At 56.5% G+C, this 12,234-nt stretch overlaps 1 protein-coding gene across 3 annotated transcripts in view; it reads left to right on the forward strand.

Annotated features, from left to right (window-relative positions):
- The window catches only part of LPIN1 (lipin 1), a 91,148-nt gene that overhangs the window by 56,996 nt on the left and 21,918 nt on the right, over window positions 1–12,234 (forward strand). For 2 of the 3 annotated variants that reach the window (XM_036027669.1, XM_028516964.2), the window contains 7 exons: window positions 640–747; window positions 3,437–3,569; window positions 5,267–5,573; window positions 6,564–6,657; window positions 7,284–7,471; window positions 8,972–9,065; window positions 9,838–9,907. In XM_036027669.1, coding sequence (XP_035883562.1) covers window positions 640–747; window positions 3,437–3,569; window positions 5,267–5,573; window positions 6,564–6,657; window positions 7,284–7,471; window positions 8,972–9,065; window positions 9,838–9,907 — 994 coding nt within the window. The remainder of the gene's footprint in view (window positions 1–639; window positions 748–3,436; window positions 3,570–5,266; window positions 5,574–6,563; window positions 6,658–7,283; window positions 7,472–8,971; window positions 9,066–9,837; window positions 9,908–12,234) is intronic. The other variant, XM_036027670.1, reaches the window with a different exon arrangement.

Here is a 12,234-nt window from a genome sequence, read left to right on the forward strand (position 1 = left end):
TTATATACCAGTTACACAGGCAGAAAGGGAGGGGGGACCAGCTGCTGAAAGCATGCATTCAGAAGCAGGGGCAAGGTTAGTGACCTACAGATAACGTTACATAGCAATGTCTTGCTAGCCGGCTCCTTACCTAAAAATAACTTTTACTCAGCTTTGGTCCAGACAAAACTTGCAAGTGTTACAGAGAGCAGTTTCTTTTCCTGCCACATGACCACTGTCAATTGCAATTACAAATTAAGGTAAATAGGTAATTTCCCTACTGGGAATTATGCATTTTCTTTATTTAAAGAGACAGCCGACAGCACAAACAGTCAAACCGCTTACTCCAAAGACCGGGCAGAGCACTCATCTCTGACCGGAGGAAAACAGTCTTTCCCGCGCAGACGGATGAGCTGGGAAGGGAACTGGGTCTTCGGGAAGTCTTCCCTGTTTTTTTTTTTTTTTTTTTTTTTTTGGCGGTTAAGGCAGTTCGTGTTGATTTCTAAGTGGTTTCAACCTGTCCTCTGCCGCTGTCAGATGCCGGAGGAACATTCATTTCCTTACAGACGGGATCGTTGAGAGCGGTCCTCGGTTTCCATGAACTCCGTTGTTCCTCTGACTGACCTGTGATCTCTTTTCCTCTCCACGTGCATCGCCCAGGAGCCTGCTGGACGGCCAGCGGAGCCCCCCTCACCTGGCGGACGTGGCCGAGGGAGGGCTGTCTAGTTCTTGCCCTCCGCAGCCGTGCCTCCTCCTCGCCTCGGACAGGTAGCGGCCACCGCCCCCCCCCCCCCCCCCCCGGGCGGGCGCCTTCGATAACGACCTGTTCCCTTGGTCCTTACAGGCCTGTCTCACCACTAACCGCAATTCCTTACGCAGCAAGTGCATAGAGATTCTGTGAGGTGAAAATTGGCATCTGATTCTCACAAATCTATTTTACTAACCAATCAAATTACTTACGATGAAACTACATAGAGATTACTGTTCCACTTTCATTGTAAACACTTGTAGATTTCCTTTCAACTACTTACTACCTTTGACTCTCTGGGAGTTATGGTTGAGCCTCTAATTCTCCCTACTTCTGGGGAGTGGTTTGAACATAGAAGAACGAAATAAAACTGGGGAATATGATCTTTTGCTCTCTGTCTGGGGTTGTTCAGCAAGTAAGTTTACAGGATTTTTTTTTAGGATATCACTTTAACGGAGGTTATTATCATTATTTAAATAGCTTATCAAACTTTCTGAATAGTGGCGTCAGATGTTTTCACAGCGTTTCTAGAACAGAGCTGTGGAGGACAGGATCGGATAGGACGGATCCTGAGGCTGAGGGCCGTAGGTCTGTTTTCTGGTTCGAGGCCGCGGTCTCAGATCTCTGCCCTGTTCCCTTGGGGTTGCCCTCTGTGGGGTTGCCCTCTGCGGGGTTGCACGCCTGCCCTGCGGCCCAGCTTTGTGGGCCTGTGGGGCTTACTTCAAAACTTGAGTGCGGGAAGCTGTGATTGATTTCTAGATGGGAAATGGTTTTTCTCTTCGACTAAAGAACCAAATCTCAGGATGCATACGTCATCCCGAGGGCACACGCACAGGAGAAAGGCCACTTTAGAATGTGGTCACCTGAGCCGTGAGCCATTACGACCGAGTGCCTGATGGGCAGAGATACTGCATGGCTGTGGGGCTAATGACTGCGTCCCTTAGGAAAATCAGCCAGCGCCCTTGTAAGCTTGCTTTGTGGAGCAACCCTGGGTCGCATGCAGAAACCTCACGTCTGGCCGTGGGAAACTCTGGAATCATCGTTCTCGTCAGTCTCACTCACATCCAGGATCGGGAGTCCTTGATTAATTCAGCTTCAGGTGCACCCCCCTTGAGTGGCCAGCGTGTGCGTGCGTGTGTGTGTGTGTGTGTGGGTGCAGAGACTCCCTTGAGAAAGGCTGGTGCGGCCGAGGGGGCCAGTGTCCGTGGTAGCCCAGCGCTGGGGCAGGTGGGACGTGCCGCTTGTCTGTGCCTTTCCCACGCACGGGGCTTGCTTCTAGTCTGTGAGCCTGCGTCTGCAAACCTGGACGCCTCTGGCCACCTCGTGGCGTTCTACGGAAGGGACGGAAGGGTCGGGATGTTCGGGGTCCTGGAGTCGGGCCGGCTCTGGAGCTGCGCTCAGCCTTGACATCCTCTGGGGTGGAGGCTGGCAGACCACGCGCGGCACTGGGGCCGGATCGGGCTGCCATCTGCCTCTCGGAGTGGGGGTGAGGGGAGCAGGCCCAGTCTGCTCGGTCCCAATGGCTTGAATAAGGACGTGCAGGATCAATTCAGCCACTGAGGGCCCGGATTGGATCTGAGTTAGTGTCATCCATGAGCCCCTCTCGCCCCGATGGGGAGGCTGTGCTCCAGGGGAGTGACTCTGACCCAGACACGGGACCAGGCGTGTCCGTGGGAGGCGAGACACGGCACAGGGGAACCTGGGGCAGCTCCCTTTCTGGCTGCACTCGAAAACTGCCATCTCATTCGGGAGGGAGGGAGGGATGCAGGAGAATAAAGACGAGCAGCAATTATAGGGGTATTTTGTTTTCCCCATGTGCATGTCTAGAATTCGGTGAGAATTTTGTCAGTCAGTAGATTACTACTCTTGGCAGGTGACAGGCTGTGAGTGTGGTGGCATCTGGCATTTGCGGTAAAGTTGGCACATGATTTCCTCTTTTCAAAGCCAGCGCAGGCTCTAGTCTGTATTTTAAGTGTGGAACAGAATGGGCATGTGTCGGCAACGGCCAGGGAGGGCCCTGCAATGCCTGGAGAGTGATTGGAAATTGGGGGTGCAGCAGGGGTGCGCTCGGGGTGGGCTGGGCGGGGGATGGCTGGGGGCGAAGTAACGAAAAACTCTCTTTTTCCCTGTGTCTTTTAGTCTGTCTCACTTTTTCACTTTTCCCTTTTTTAATGCTACTCCTCATCCTTTCTACTTGGAGCTTGGCAGTCGGTTGGGACCAGGCCACCCACACTGGGAGCACCTTCCCCCTGGACAGGTGTCCTGTGGACCCCTGGCGGCCACAGAGGGACACGCCACGAAGCCATGCTCCCGAGGCAGCGATTTTCACCCAGCTCGCCCACAGGAACTTGTAAAATGTGCAACACCTGACTCTTCAGTCAGGGCAGCGACCTCTTGCCCTCGGGCTGTCAAACAGAAAAATGACAACAGCCCAGACAACAGCCGTCTGGTGTGAACGAATCAAAATTTTTTTGATTATACCGATTTTGGTCAGATCTGCCAAACATATTTTCCGGAGGTGCTGCAGAATTTTAGTAGTTGGTTTACGTGTGGCACGAGATGAAAAAGGTTGAAGGTCGCTGTCCCAAGGCAATGGTGACTTGGCTGCATTTTCTGGGCTATCTGAACCATGCTAGTTCTGGGCCCAAAACATTTTTTTTTTAAAAAGTTTGCCTTCCCACTTTAATCACGGGTCTGTGTTGTGTTAAGCCCCTCAGGGTCCCGGCCTTCCACGCCCAAAAGCGACTCGGAGCTGGTCAGTAAGTCCGCGGCGGACAGGACGATGCAGAAGAGCAACCTGGAGATGCTCTGGCTCTGGGGGGAGCTGCCGCAAGCCGCGAAAGTGAGTGGTTTTCCCGGGAACTTCGCTTCCTGCTGCAGACGGAAGGCAGCTTCTCAAGACATGAAATGGGCACAGGGTTTTTATTTCAAGGAGCTGTATTTTATATTCCAGTGCACTTTACGAATCTTGAATTATATTACTGTGTTTCAGGTTGTTTCTTCTTTGACTTACTATAAAGCCCTTGGAGATGGCGCAGCCTCTGGCGTCCCCCCTAAATGTTTACCATCCGAAGAGCCAGTGGAGGAGGCGGGGGAGGGGGGAAAGCATTCTTTTAAGACTCAAGATGGGCAGGCAGCTCGTCGGGGAGTAGGCGTGCTGGGGCTGAACCTGGGGATTCATGCCCTTTTTAGGCTCTATTTAGCTTTCACGGAAAACGCTGGTTTCTCTGCCCACAAACTATCGTGCTGACCCAGCCAACCCTCCTCGCAAATCCACGTCACTGGTTGCTGGGAAACGGCGCGGAAGTGCTGAGCCAACGCCTTCGGACAAAGCCCCACCCACAGGCTGGACAAAGCCCCACCCACAGGCTGGACAAAGCCCCACCCACAGGCTGCGCTGTGTGTGCGCCTGGGAGCCGCCGGGACCCGCGCCGGCCTAACGCCCTCTCCCCGCCCGAGTCCCGAAGGGCTCGTTGCATTTCTGTGTTTGGATGAATCTTTTCTAACTGGAAACTTCTTGGAGAGGCAGAGTCAGAAATGCTAATTTCCTGCTCATGTGAACCAGCCACCAAATACATTTTCACTCATCACTCACTCACATTTTGGGGTGAAATACACATACATACTGTATTTTTCCATGTATAGTGTGCTCCCGTGTATACTGTGCACCCACGTTTTTGGCCCAAACTTTCAGGAAAAAAAATCTTTTGTTTTAATTCAGTGTATTTATTTATTTATATTTAGAAGCAAAACTGATGATCACATTCTAGGATATTAATTTGCATACCGATATTATTATTGCTTTTTAGAGTTACGCTTTTAACGCATAAGCAGAAATAAAAGTCAAAAACATTTATAGAGATGTGGAATTGGTAATACCCATGTATAATGCGCAGCCTTATTTTTCCCTAAAAAAGTTGGGCAAAAAAGTGAGCATCATACATGGCAAGAGTGAGCATTCTACAGTACATGGAAATGCCCAGGTCATAAGTGTGTACATAGGGCAATACATTTTCCCACGTGTCCGTGTGACTTGCACCCAGGCCACAAAGCGGGACCAACCGGGGAGCCCCGACCTTGGCAGTTACTGCTCATACTGACCCTCCATAGGGATAGACGTGATCTTGACTCTGTAACAGCAGAGACTGGTTTTGCAAGCTTCAATCCGTAGCTGTATTAATTACAACTCCTTTATTCTCATTGCTGCAAAATCCCCCACTGTGTGTGTGTGTGTGTGTGTGTGTGTGTGTGTGTGTGTACCGTTCTCCGGATGGGCACGTGGGTTGCTGCCACCTGCTGGCCGTTCCTCATCTCGCTCACTTCTGCTTGCCAGTGGGTATTTTCTAGAGAAGTTCCTTTGCTTTGGCAGATCTGGAAACTTCCACGGGACGTCCCCAGGCTGAGGCGTCTCCTGCCAAGTGTGGACAGTTCAGCTGATCCTTTTTTGGCTCAGCGTGGTTCTTTGGTTGACTCAGTTTTCCTGTTTGCCTGTGCTCTGACCCCTGTCTCTCTCTCCCCCCCCCCCCCCCTTTGGTCCAGACTTCGCCACACAAGACGAAAGATTCCAGCCCGCTGAGCAGCAGGAAGATCTGTGAGAAAATACACTTTCAGGTCATTCACAGTGAATCTTCCGATGCGTTTAGCGACCAGTCGCCGTCCTCGTCGGCTGGGGCGCCTCCCGTGCAGCCCCTTTCCGAGCAGAGCAAGTCTCAGACGGAGATGCAGTTTGTGAACGAGGAAGACGCCGAGGCCTTGGGAGCCGCGGCCCCGCCGCCGCCCGCCGCGGAGGACGCCAGAGCCCTGGCCGCCGTGGCGAGCAAGACCGAGTCGCCTTCCAGGAGAAAAGGTGCGCGGGGGCGGGGACTCTCCGCCCTCCTGCGCGGAGGTGCGGCTCGGTCAGTGACTCCCCTCCCTTCGGACGTCCAGGGCACTGAGCCGTGACGTCAGCCGCGTTCAGCTGCGCGCCTCGCGCCCCTTCGCGGAGGATATTAATTACGAGACCTTGGCTGTAGAAAATGAGACGTACAGGAGGTCTTGGGGATCGGGTAGCGAACCCCTCACCTTACAGCTCGGGGGTGCTGGGATCCAGAGGAAGAGAGTCCTTTTGGGCATGCTCTGGGCTGCTCAGCTAATCCGGTCCCCTCTCCCCCGCCCCCAGTTTCTCTCCGTGCGGAGCTCGGTTTCTGCTTACCACGTTTCAGATGCTCATTTGTTTGTTGGCTTTGCCTGGCGCCCCAGTGCAACCTAGTTGCTCCGCGAAGGCAAGACTCTTGGTCTGGTTTAGCTTTGTTTACTCGCTGCTTTTAGTAGTGGTTGGCACACAGTAGGTGCTCCATAAACCCTACTTAGTGCACACCTGGTTGCGTGTCAGAGTGATGATGTGAACCGTAACCCGCCAGCCAGTCGGCTTGGTACCAGCCCGGGACCCAGTGACGTGGTTCTCTGCCGGAAGCGAGCAGGTCTGCAGCCAGCGCCCACGTGGGTGCTGTGCTCCCGCGCATCGGGCTGGATGGAAGCGCATCGCTTAGTAATGACGATGCTAATCACTTCGGTGGAGGGAGTGCACGTCCCAGACGGGCAGTGAGGCGCGCGGTCACATGACTTGGTCCAGGCCCCACAGTCGGCGAGCGATGGCATTGCATGCAGACCAGGGCACCTGTCTTTCCAGCAATACTCTACTGCAGGCCTCTGAGGGTGGGGCTGTGGGGTCAGCTTAGGCCCATCCCAGCACGGGTGCGTGCTGTGCTGCGCCGTGGCTTCTGGAGACCCTGGGAGGTCCAGGGGCTCCGTTGGGGAGGAGCGGCGCTCTGACACGGCGCCCCGTGTGCCTCCACAGACAAACGAAGCAGACACCTGGGTGCCGACGGCGTCTACCTGGATGACCTCACGGAGATGGACCCCGAGGTGGCTGCCCTGTATTTCCCCAAAAAGTAAGGTTTCTCCCTATTCTTCACGTCCCTTTCTGTACCCTGAGTCGGAGCCTGTGTGAGTTCACTTTCCCTGCTATTTGATGAGAAGGGGGGAAAAGGCGGCAGGAGGCCTGAGTTCCACTGGGAGGAGCAGGCAGTGGAAACGGGGACCTTCTGTGCAGGCAGAGTGCGGGGGTGGGGCCGTCTCCCCAGGGCTCCGCACCTTCGGAGCAGGGACCCCCCCCCCCCCCCCCCCCCCGCACAGGGCTGTGGCTCCTGATGACCCTGAGGTTGCATTGCCGTGGCCAGTGCCCCGAGTGGCATCTGCGTGGCTCTTTCTCCCCAGGACAGGGTGTCCTGTGGCCTTGGGGGCATCTTTAGTTCTCCCGGGGTTCGCAGGGAGGCCAGGAGTGCAGAGCTGTGGCCTCTTGGGTGAGCCCCGTCCCTTCAGGTCTCTCCACGCGGGCCTGGGAGGGGGCGCCACAGGTTGTATTCTCTCCCTTCACTCGTCTCGGCTTCCCACGGTGCGTCACCAAAACATCCGTCTGAGACGAAGCCCTTTGCTGCTCTGCGGGGCCGTCTGATGTCTGTGTGAGACCCAAGGCCAGGAAGGTCCTCAGACGGCCCTCCCCTCTCCCTCCTTCCAGTGGAGATCCTGCCGGGCTCCCCAAGCATGCCGACAACGGGGCCCGGTCAGCCAACCAGTCCCCGCAGTCCGTGGGCAGCTCCGGCGTGGACAGTGGCGTGGAGAGCACCTCCGACGGCCTGCGGGACCTGCCGTCCATCGCCATCTCCCTCTGCGGTGGCCTCAGTGACAACAGGGAGATAACCACAGGTACCGCCGGGCTTTGGAGCCGGTCTTCAAGCCGAGAGCGCCCTCTTGTGGCAGCTGGTCAGAACGCCCCGGAGCTGGGGCTGCGGGGCTCGGTTCACGACAGAAGTCGCTTCCCCTTCGTTGGGTTCCCAGTACCACCCGTGGCTCGCTGTTGCTCATGACCCACGCATTGGTGGCCTGCACGTGGCTGACCTCGGGGTTCTGGGGTGCACATGCAGTTTCAGGCAGTGGCCTCATTGGGGTCACCCATTGTCAGGCGTGTTTGCTGCGCCTGGTGTGTGTCTCCGTGGCCCGCACCAGCCCTGCGGGGGTGTGGGGGCCTGCAGCCGGTGGGGGCACAGTGCGCTGGAGGGGTGCACAAGTGCTATGGCATCGTGGAGGAGGGGGGACCTCTGGGCGAGTCCAGGGACGCTTCCCAGCTGGCTGTGAAGGGTGCTTTTAGTATTGGCCTGGAGGGTGAATGAGGTCACGGCATTCACCATATCCAAGAAGTGATTTCTCAGTGTCTCAGGACACTTATGTGGGGGGGTGGCCCCAGGCCCCCTAGTCAGTGTGGCCAGCCCGTACCACCTGACAAATTCCCTAAGGAGACCTTGAGTGTCCCTCTTCCACCCACCCCACCCCCCGCCACCACCCCACACTCCTGCTGTGGTCTGGTCTGTTCCTTTCCCCCTCGCCACTCATGGCTGCCTCCCTGCCTGAGGTGCCATCCTGGACCCTGTCTCCTTCATGGCTTTGGGAGTTATTTCTTACACAGAGACCAGGGCCCCCCATGCTAGCCCCGAACCCGCTAACCCCTCAGCCCGATGATGGCGAAGAAAGGCGCCCCTGACCCGGGCCTTCCTGCCAGCCCTGCCTGGCTTCCTGCCAGCCCAGCTAGGGGGATGCTTCCCCCAGACCCTCAGTTGGCCCTGGGCTGCGTCAGTGGCTGCGTCAGCGGCTGCGTCAGCGGCTGGGCCCCACGTGGGCCTCTGCACCCCCTGCAGGTGGCCGTGGCCAGAGCCACACCCGCTGACACGGATCGAGCCCTTGTTTTAGGCAGGACACCGCCTTTTATTCATGGCCTCATCCATCCTCACAGCTCCCGCGGAAGTATGTCCCTGGGGCAGAGGGGGGGACTGAGGCATGGGGACATGAACCGCTCACCCAGGGTCACAGCATCAGGTGTGACTTAAACCCAGGCCGCCCGGTTTCTGCGCCCCGCTTACCATTCACCTGCATCCTCAGAGGCGCACGCAGACTGTGGTTTCCACGCTCCTGCCCCTGCCCTTTCCGCGTCTGCGCCCCAGCTAGGGGGGCGCTTCCCCCACACCCTCAGTCGGCCCCACGCTCCCCTCGTTCCGTGTGGACCGGCCCCCCCAGACACACCGAGGTCCCTGCACTGACGCGGTTGGAGACTTACCCTGCCGTGGCAGCGTGTGAGCTCTCGGCAGACTTCCCTGGCTCTGTCAGCCAGGCGCTCCTCACCTCCTTCCCCGTCCCCCGCGATTGCTTCCCCAGAAGCCTTTTTGGAACAAGCCGTGTCGTATCAGCAGTTTTCGGACAACCCTGCGCTCATCGACGACCCCAACCTCGTGGTGAAGATCGGGAATAAGTGAGTTTCTCCGGGGAGCCGCGCACAGGGGCGTGGCGCCGTTTCGGCGTCAGGTTTTCCAGTGCAGAGACCTAGACAGCGGACCTTAGAAGTCAGGTCATGTGTTTATGTATATACGTACGTGTCTTTGTTAAAACGTGTTGCTGTCAGTTCACCGTTGGCGAGAACCGTGGTGCCGGAGAGTTGTTAGCTTGACGTGAGTGTCGAGCCTGTGGGCTTCCACGGTCTCGGTGCTGGGTTTTACAGGGGACCGTGGACTGTCTCGGGCCTGTGGGGCCTGGGCAGGTGTAACAGAAGAGACTGCGTGTCCACCCAGACAGCTTCCTCATCTGAGGCCCCCCAGATGAGCTGAGGGGGTGTCAGGGACGTGCAGGCGTTCGGTAGACTGTTGGCAAGCTCTTCTCCCCGAGAGGTGGTGGTGGATGTTTACCCGTGAAGTCAGGCAGCCTGGTGGCCCTTCCCTAGAAGCGTGGCAGGCAGTGCCACCAGCGTGGGGGTGACCTGGTGCACCGTGCGCCTCGGGCTGCCCTCCAGCGGCCGTGCGGCTTCCCCCTGCCTCCGACTGGACGTGCTGCTGCCTGGGCAGCTGCTCGGCCCCTCCCTGTGGCCACAGCAAGGGTGGGGCATGCGGGAGAAGGCTGGGATGTGGGCGACAGTTTTGGGCTCTTCACGGACCCAGCTGCAGTTCCAGAACTTTCCACAACCTCTTCTCACGCCGTGAGATTTTCAGTCCGAGCCTCGGTCTGACAGTTGTCCCACTGTCTCGCGCCAGGTACTATAACTGGACCACGGCGGCCCCGCTGCTCCTGGCCATGCAAGCTTTCCAGAAGCCCCTGCCAAAGGTGAGCGTCAGCACGAGAAAGAAGGAGGGACTGAAAGTGGTGGGCGGGTGAGTCTGGGTGGGTGCAGTTTAGATTTTGTTTTATTTTAGTTACGTTGTGCTCTTCGAAGTTCCTGCATATCAGCGTCAGGGCTTTGGATTCCGTTTCTCTGGCATGTTGAATGTCTTTCCCCATGTGCTCATCAAGGCAAACCTCTCCGCCGTGAGGGTGCCGGACCAAGTCCTGCCTTCCCCAGGGCTCCTTTCCCAACACCCGCTGTGCTGGGGACACGGGTGGGGGCAGAGCAGGCGGACGCTGGGGTGTCCCCAGCCGGGGATGGGGAGGGAAGGGGGCGGGGTCGCAGCCCAGCGGTGGGCATCAGATGCCGGTGCCAGCTCCGGCCTCGGGCCCGATGGGCCGCCGAGGAGCCAGGGCAGGGCCCGGGCGCTCCAGGCTGCAGGTGAGAGTAGGCGAGAGGCTGAGGGAGACGCAGGGTGCGAGGTCAGACTCACCGGGGCAGCCACTGTGCTGTCATCCTCCCCCTCCCAAGGCGTCATGGGCGCTCGGCCTGGAATCGTTCATTTTTCCAGCGCTGCGTCTTCCTGCTAGACCACACGCTGCTTTTTGGTCCTGTGTACACGTAGCAAGTGCTCCGTGCTGCTTTGATGTTGCTGTCTGTTGGGTAATCCTGACGCCTGAGGGTCTGGGAGGGCTGTCTGACTGTGATGAGTGCATTTGCTCCTTCTCGTGTGTCCGTGTGTGTTTTGGAGTTTGGGGCTTGTGACCTTTTTGGGGGGGTATGTTCCCTGTGCGTACTGTGCACTGGGTGGGGGGCCTGCTCTCCTGGGTGGTTTTTGTTTTTCTTGCCCGGTTCCTCACGGTATCCGTGGCCCGGGACAAATTCTTACGTTACACATTTCAACTCTTACACGTTAATAAGCGAAAAGACCAGTGCAACGGAAATACTGTTAAAGGATGTAGTTTACGGAAAAGGAAATACCCGTGGCTTGTAAACTTAAAGACTTGGCTATACACATCCGAAATCTTTTTACAAGTGTGTCGACGATTTTTATTTTGACTGGTTCTGGCGTTTGTCTAATACAGAATTATATTTACACGTAGGCTCTGTCAGTGTTGCACGGCTGTCGGGTTTCGTATCGTACCTGGACCGGCCCTGCTTCCTGGCTTCCAACACTCGTGAACATGTGCCCTGTCTCTTCCAGTGCTTCCTTACGTCTTCGCTCCGTTTACATTTTATGTTGAGAGTGACGGGTGAGGGGACAGAAGCCAGCTCTCTTTCCTCGCTGCCGGTCACTGAGGCAGGGGGCTCTGGGGCAGGGAACAGTGACCCACAAGTGGCTCAGATGAGGGGGGTTTGTTTTCATGCACAAGAAGAGTCGCAGAGGCTGGGCGTCCCGGCTGGACGAATGTGGCTCGGCTTCTCTGTGGTTTCCTCGGCTTCCCCGTCCTGATCGCGAGGCGACTGTCCCACCCATCTGCTTCCACGGCCCCGTCCACAGTGGGGAGGACGGAGGCATTTCATTGGCTGCAGCTTGTTCACGTGATCGCCTCCCGACCAGTAGCTGGCGAGACGGCGGGAGGACTGTGAGTCGTGTAGACTGACTGAGGCTCGTTTTCTGGGACACGTCACAGCCTGGTTCTCGAGCAGCGTTTTGGTCACGTGGGCCAGACAGTGAGAACGGGGTGACGGTGCATCCAGGGCGGCAGCCCCCCGGGGCTGGCGCGGCTGCCCGAGATCATCCAGGCACCTTTCCTTGGGTGACAGCTCTGGTCCCCGCCGACGGGCGGTTGCAGCCTGGTCATCACTTACGTTTCTCTGTGAGTGCAGGTGTATTTCTGGACTTGGCCTTCTGTTTCATTAGTGTGTTTACTCGTGTAGCGGCCGCATTTCAAAAAACCACTCTGGTTTTCAGTGTATACTGGACTACTTAGTAAGGCTTGTGTCTTCCTGTAACTCTTCTGAGGATCTTCTTGGCTGTTTTTGTTTTCCCTGTGAACTGCAGACAATAGTCCTGTTAGGGTTTTCTTTCTTTTTTTTTTTTTAAATTGGGGTTTTACACGTTCCTGGATGAATTAGGAGGAGCAGGGTGATTTACATCTTCATGGATGGCCCTGTTCCTGCGGAGGGGGTGTGTATGGTTTGCATTTTATGCATCTTGTGTATTCAGGTGTTTCTTCGTGTCAGGTAGGAATGTTTTAAATGACAAAAAGAAGCACATTCAGGCCGAATGTGTAAATTATTTACCTTTCCACTTATTGGCAGCCTGTTTGGTTGAAAGTAAATCTTTCAGTCATTACCAGCTGAGGTGTCAGCTGCTACCTGACAG

The sequence above is a fragment of the Phyllostomus discolor genome, chromosome 6 (assembly GCF_004126475.2).
Source record: "Phyllostomus discolor isolate MPI-MPIP mPhyDis1 chromosome 6, mPhyDis1.pri.v3, whole genome shotgun sequence".
Lineage (NCBI taxonomy): Eukaryota > Metazoa > Chordata > Mammalia > Chiroptera > Phyllostomidae > Phyllostomus > Phyllostomus discolor.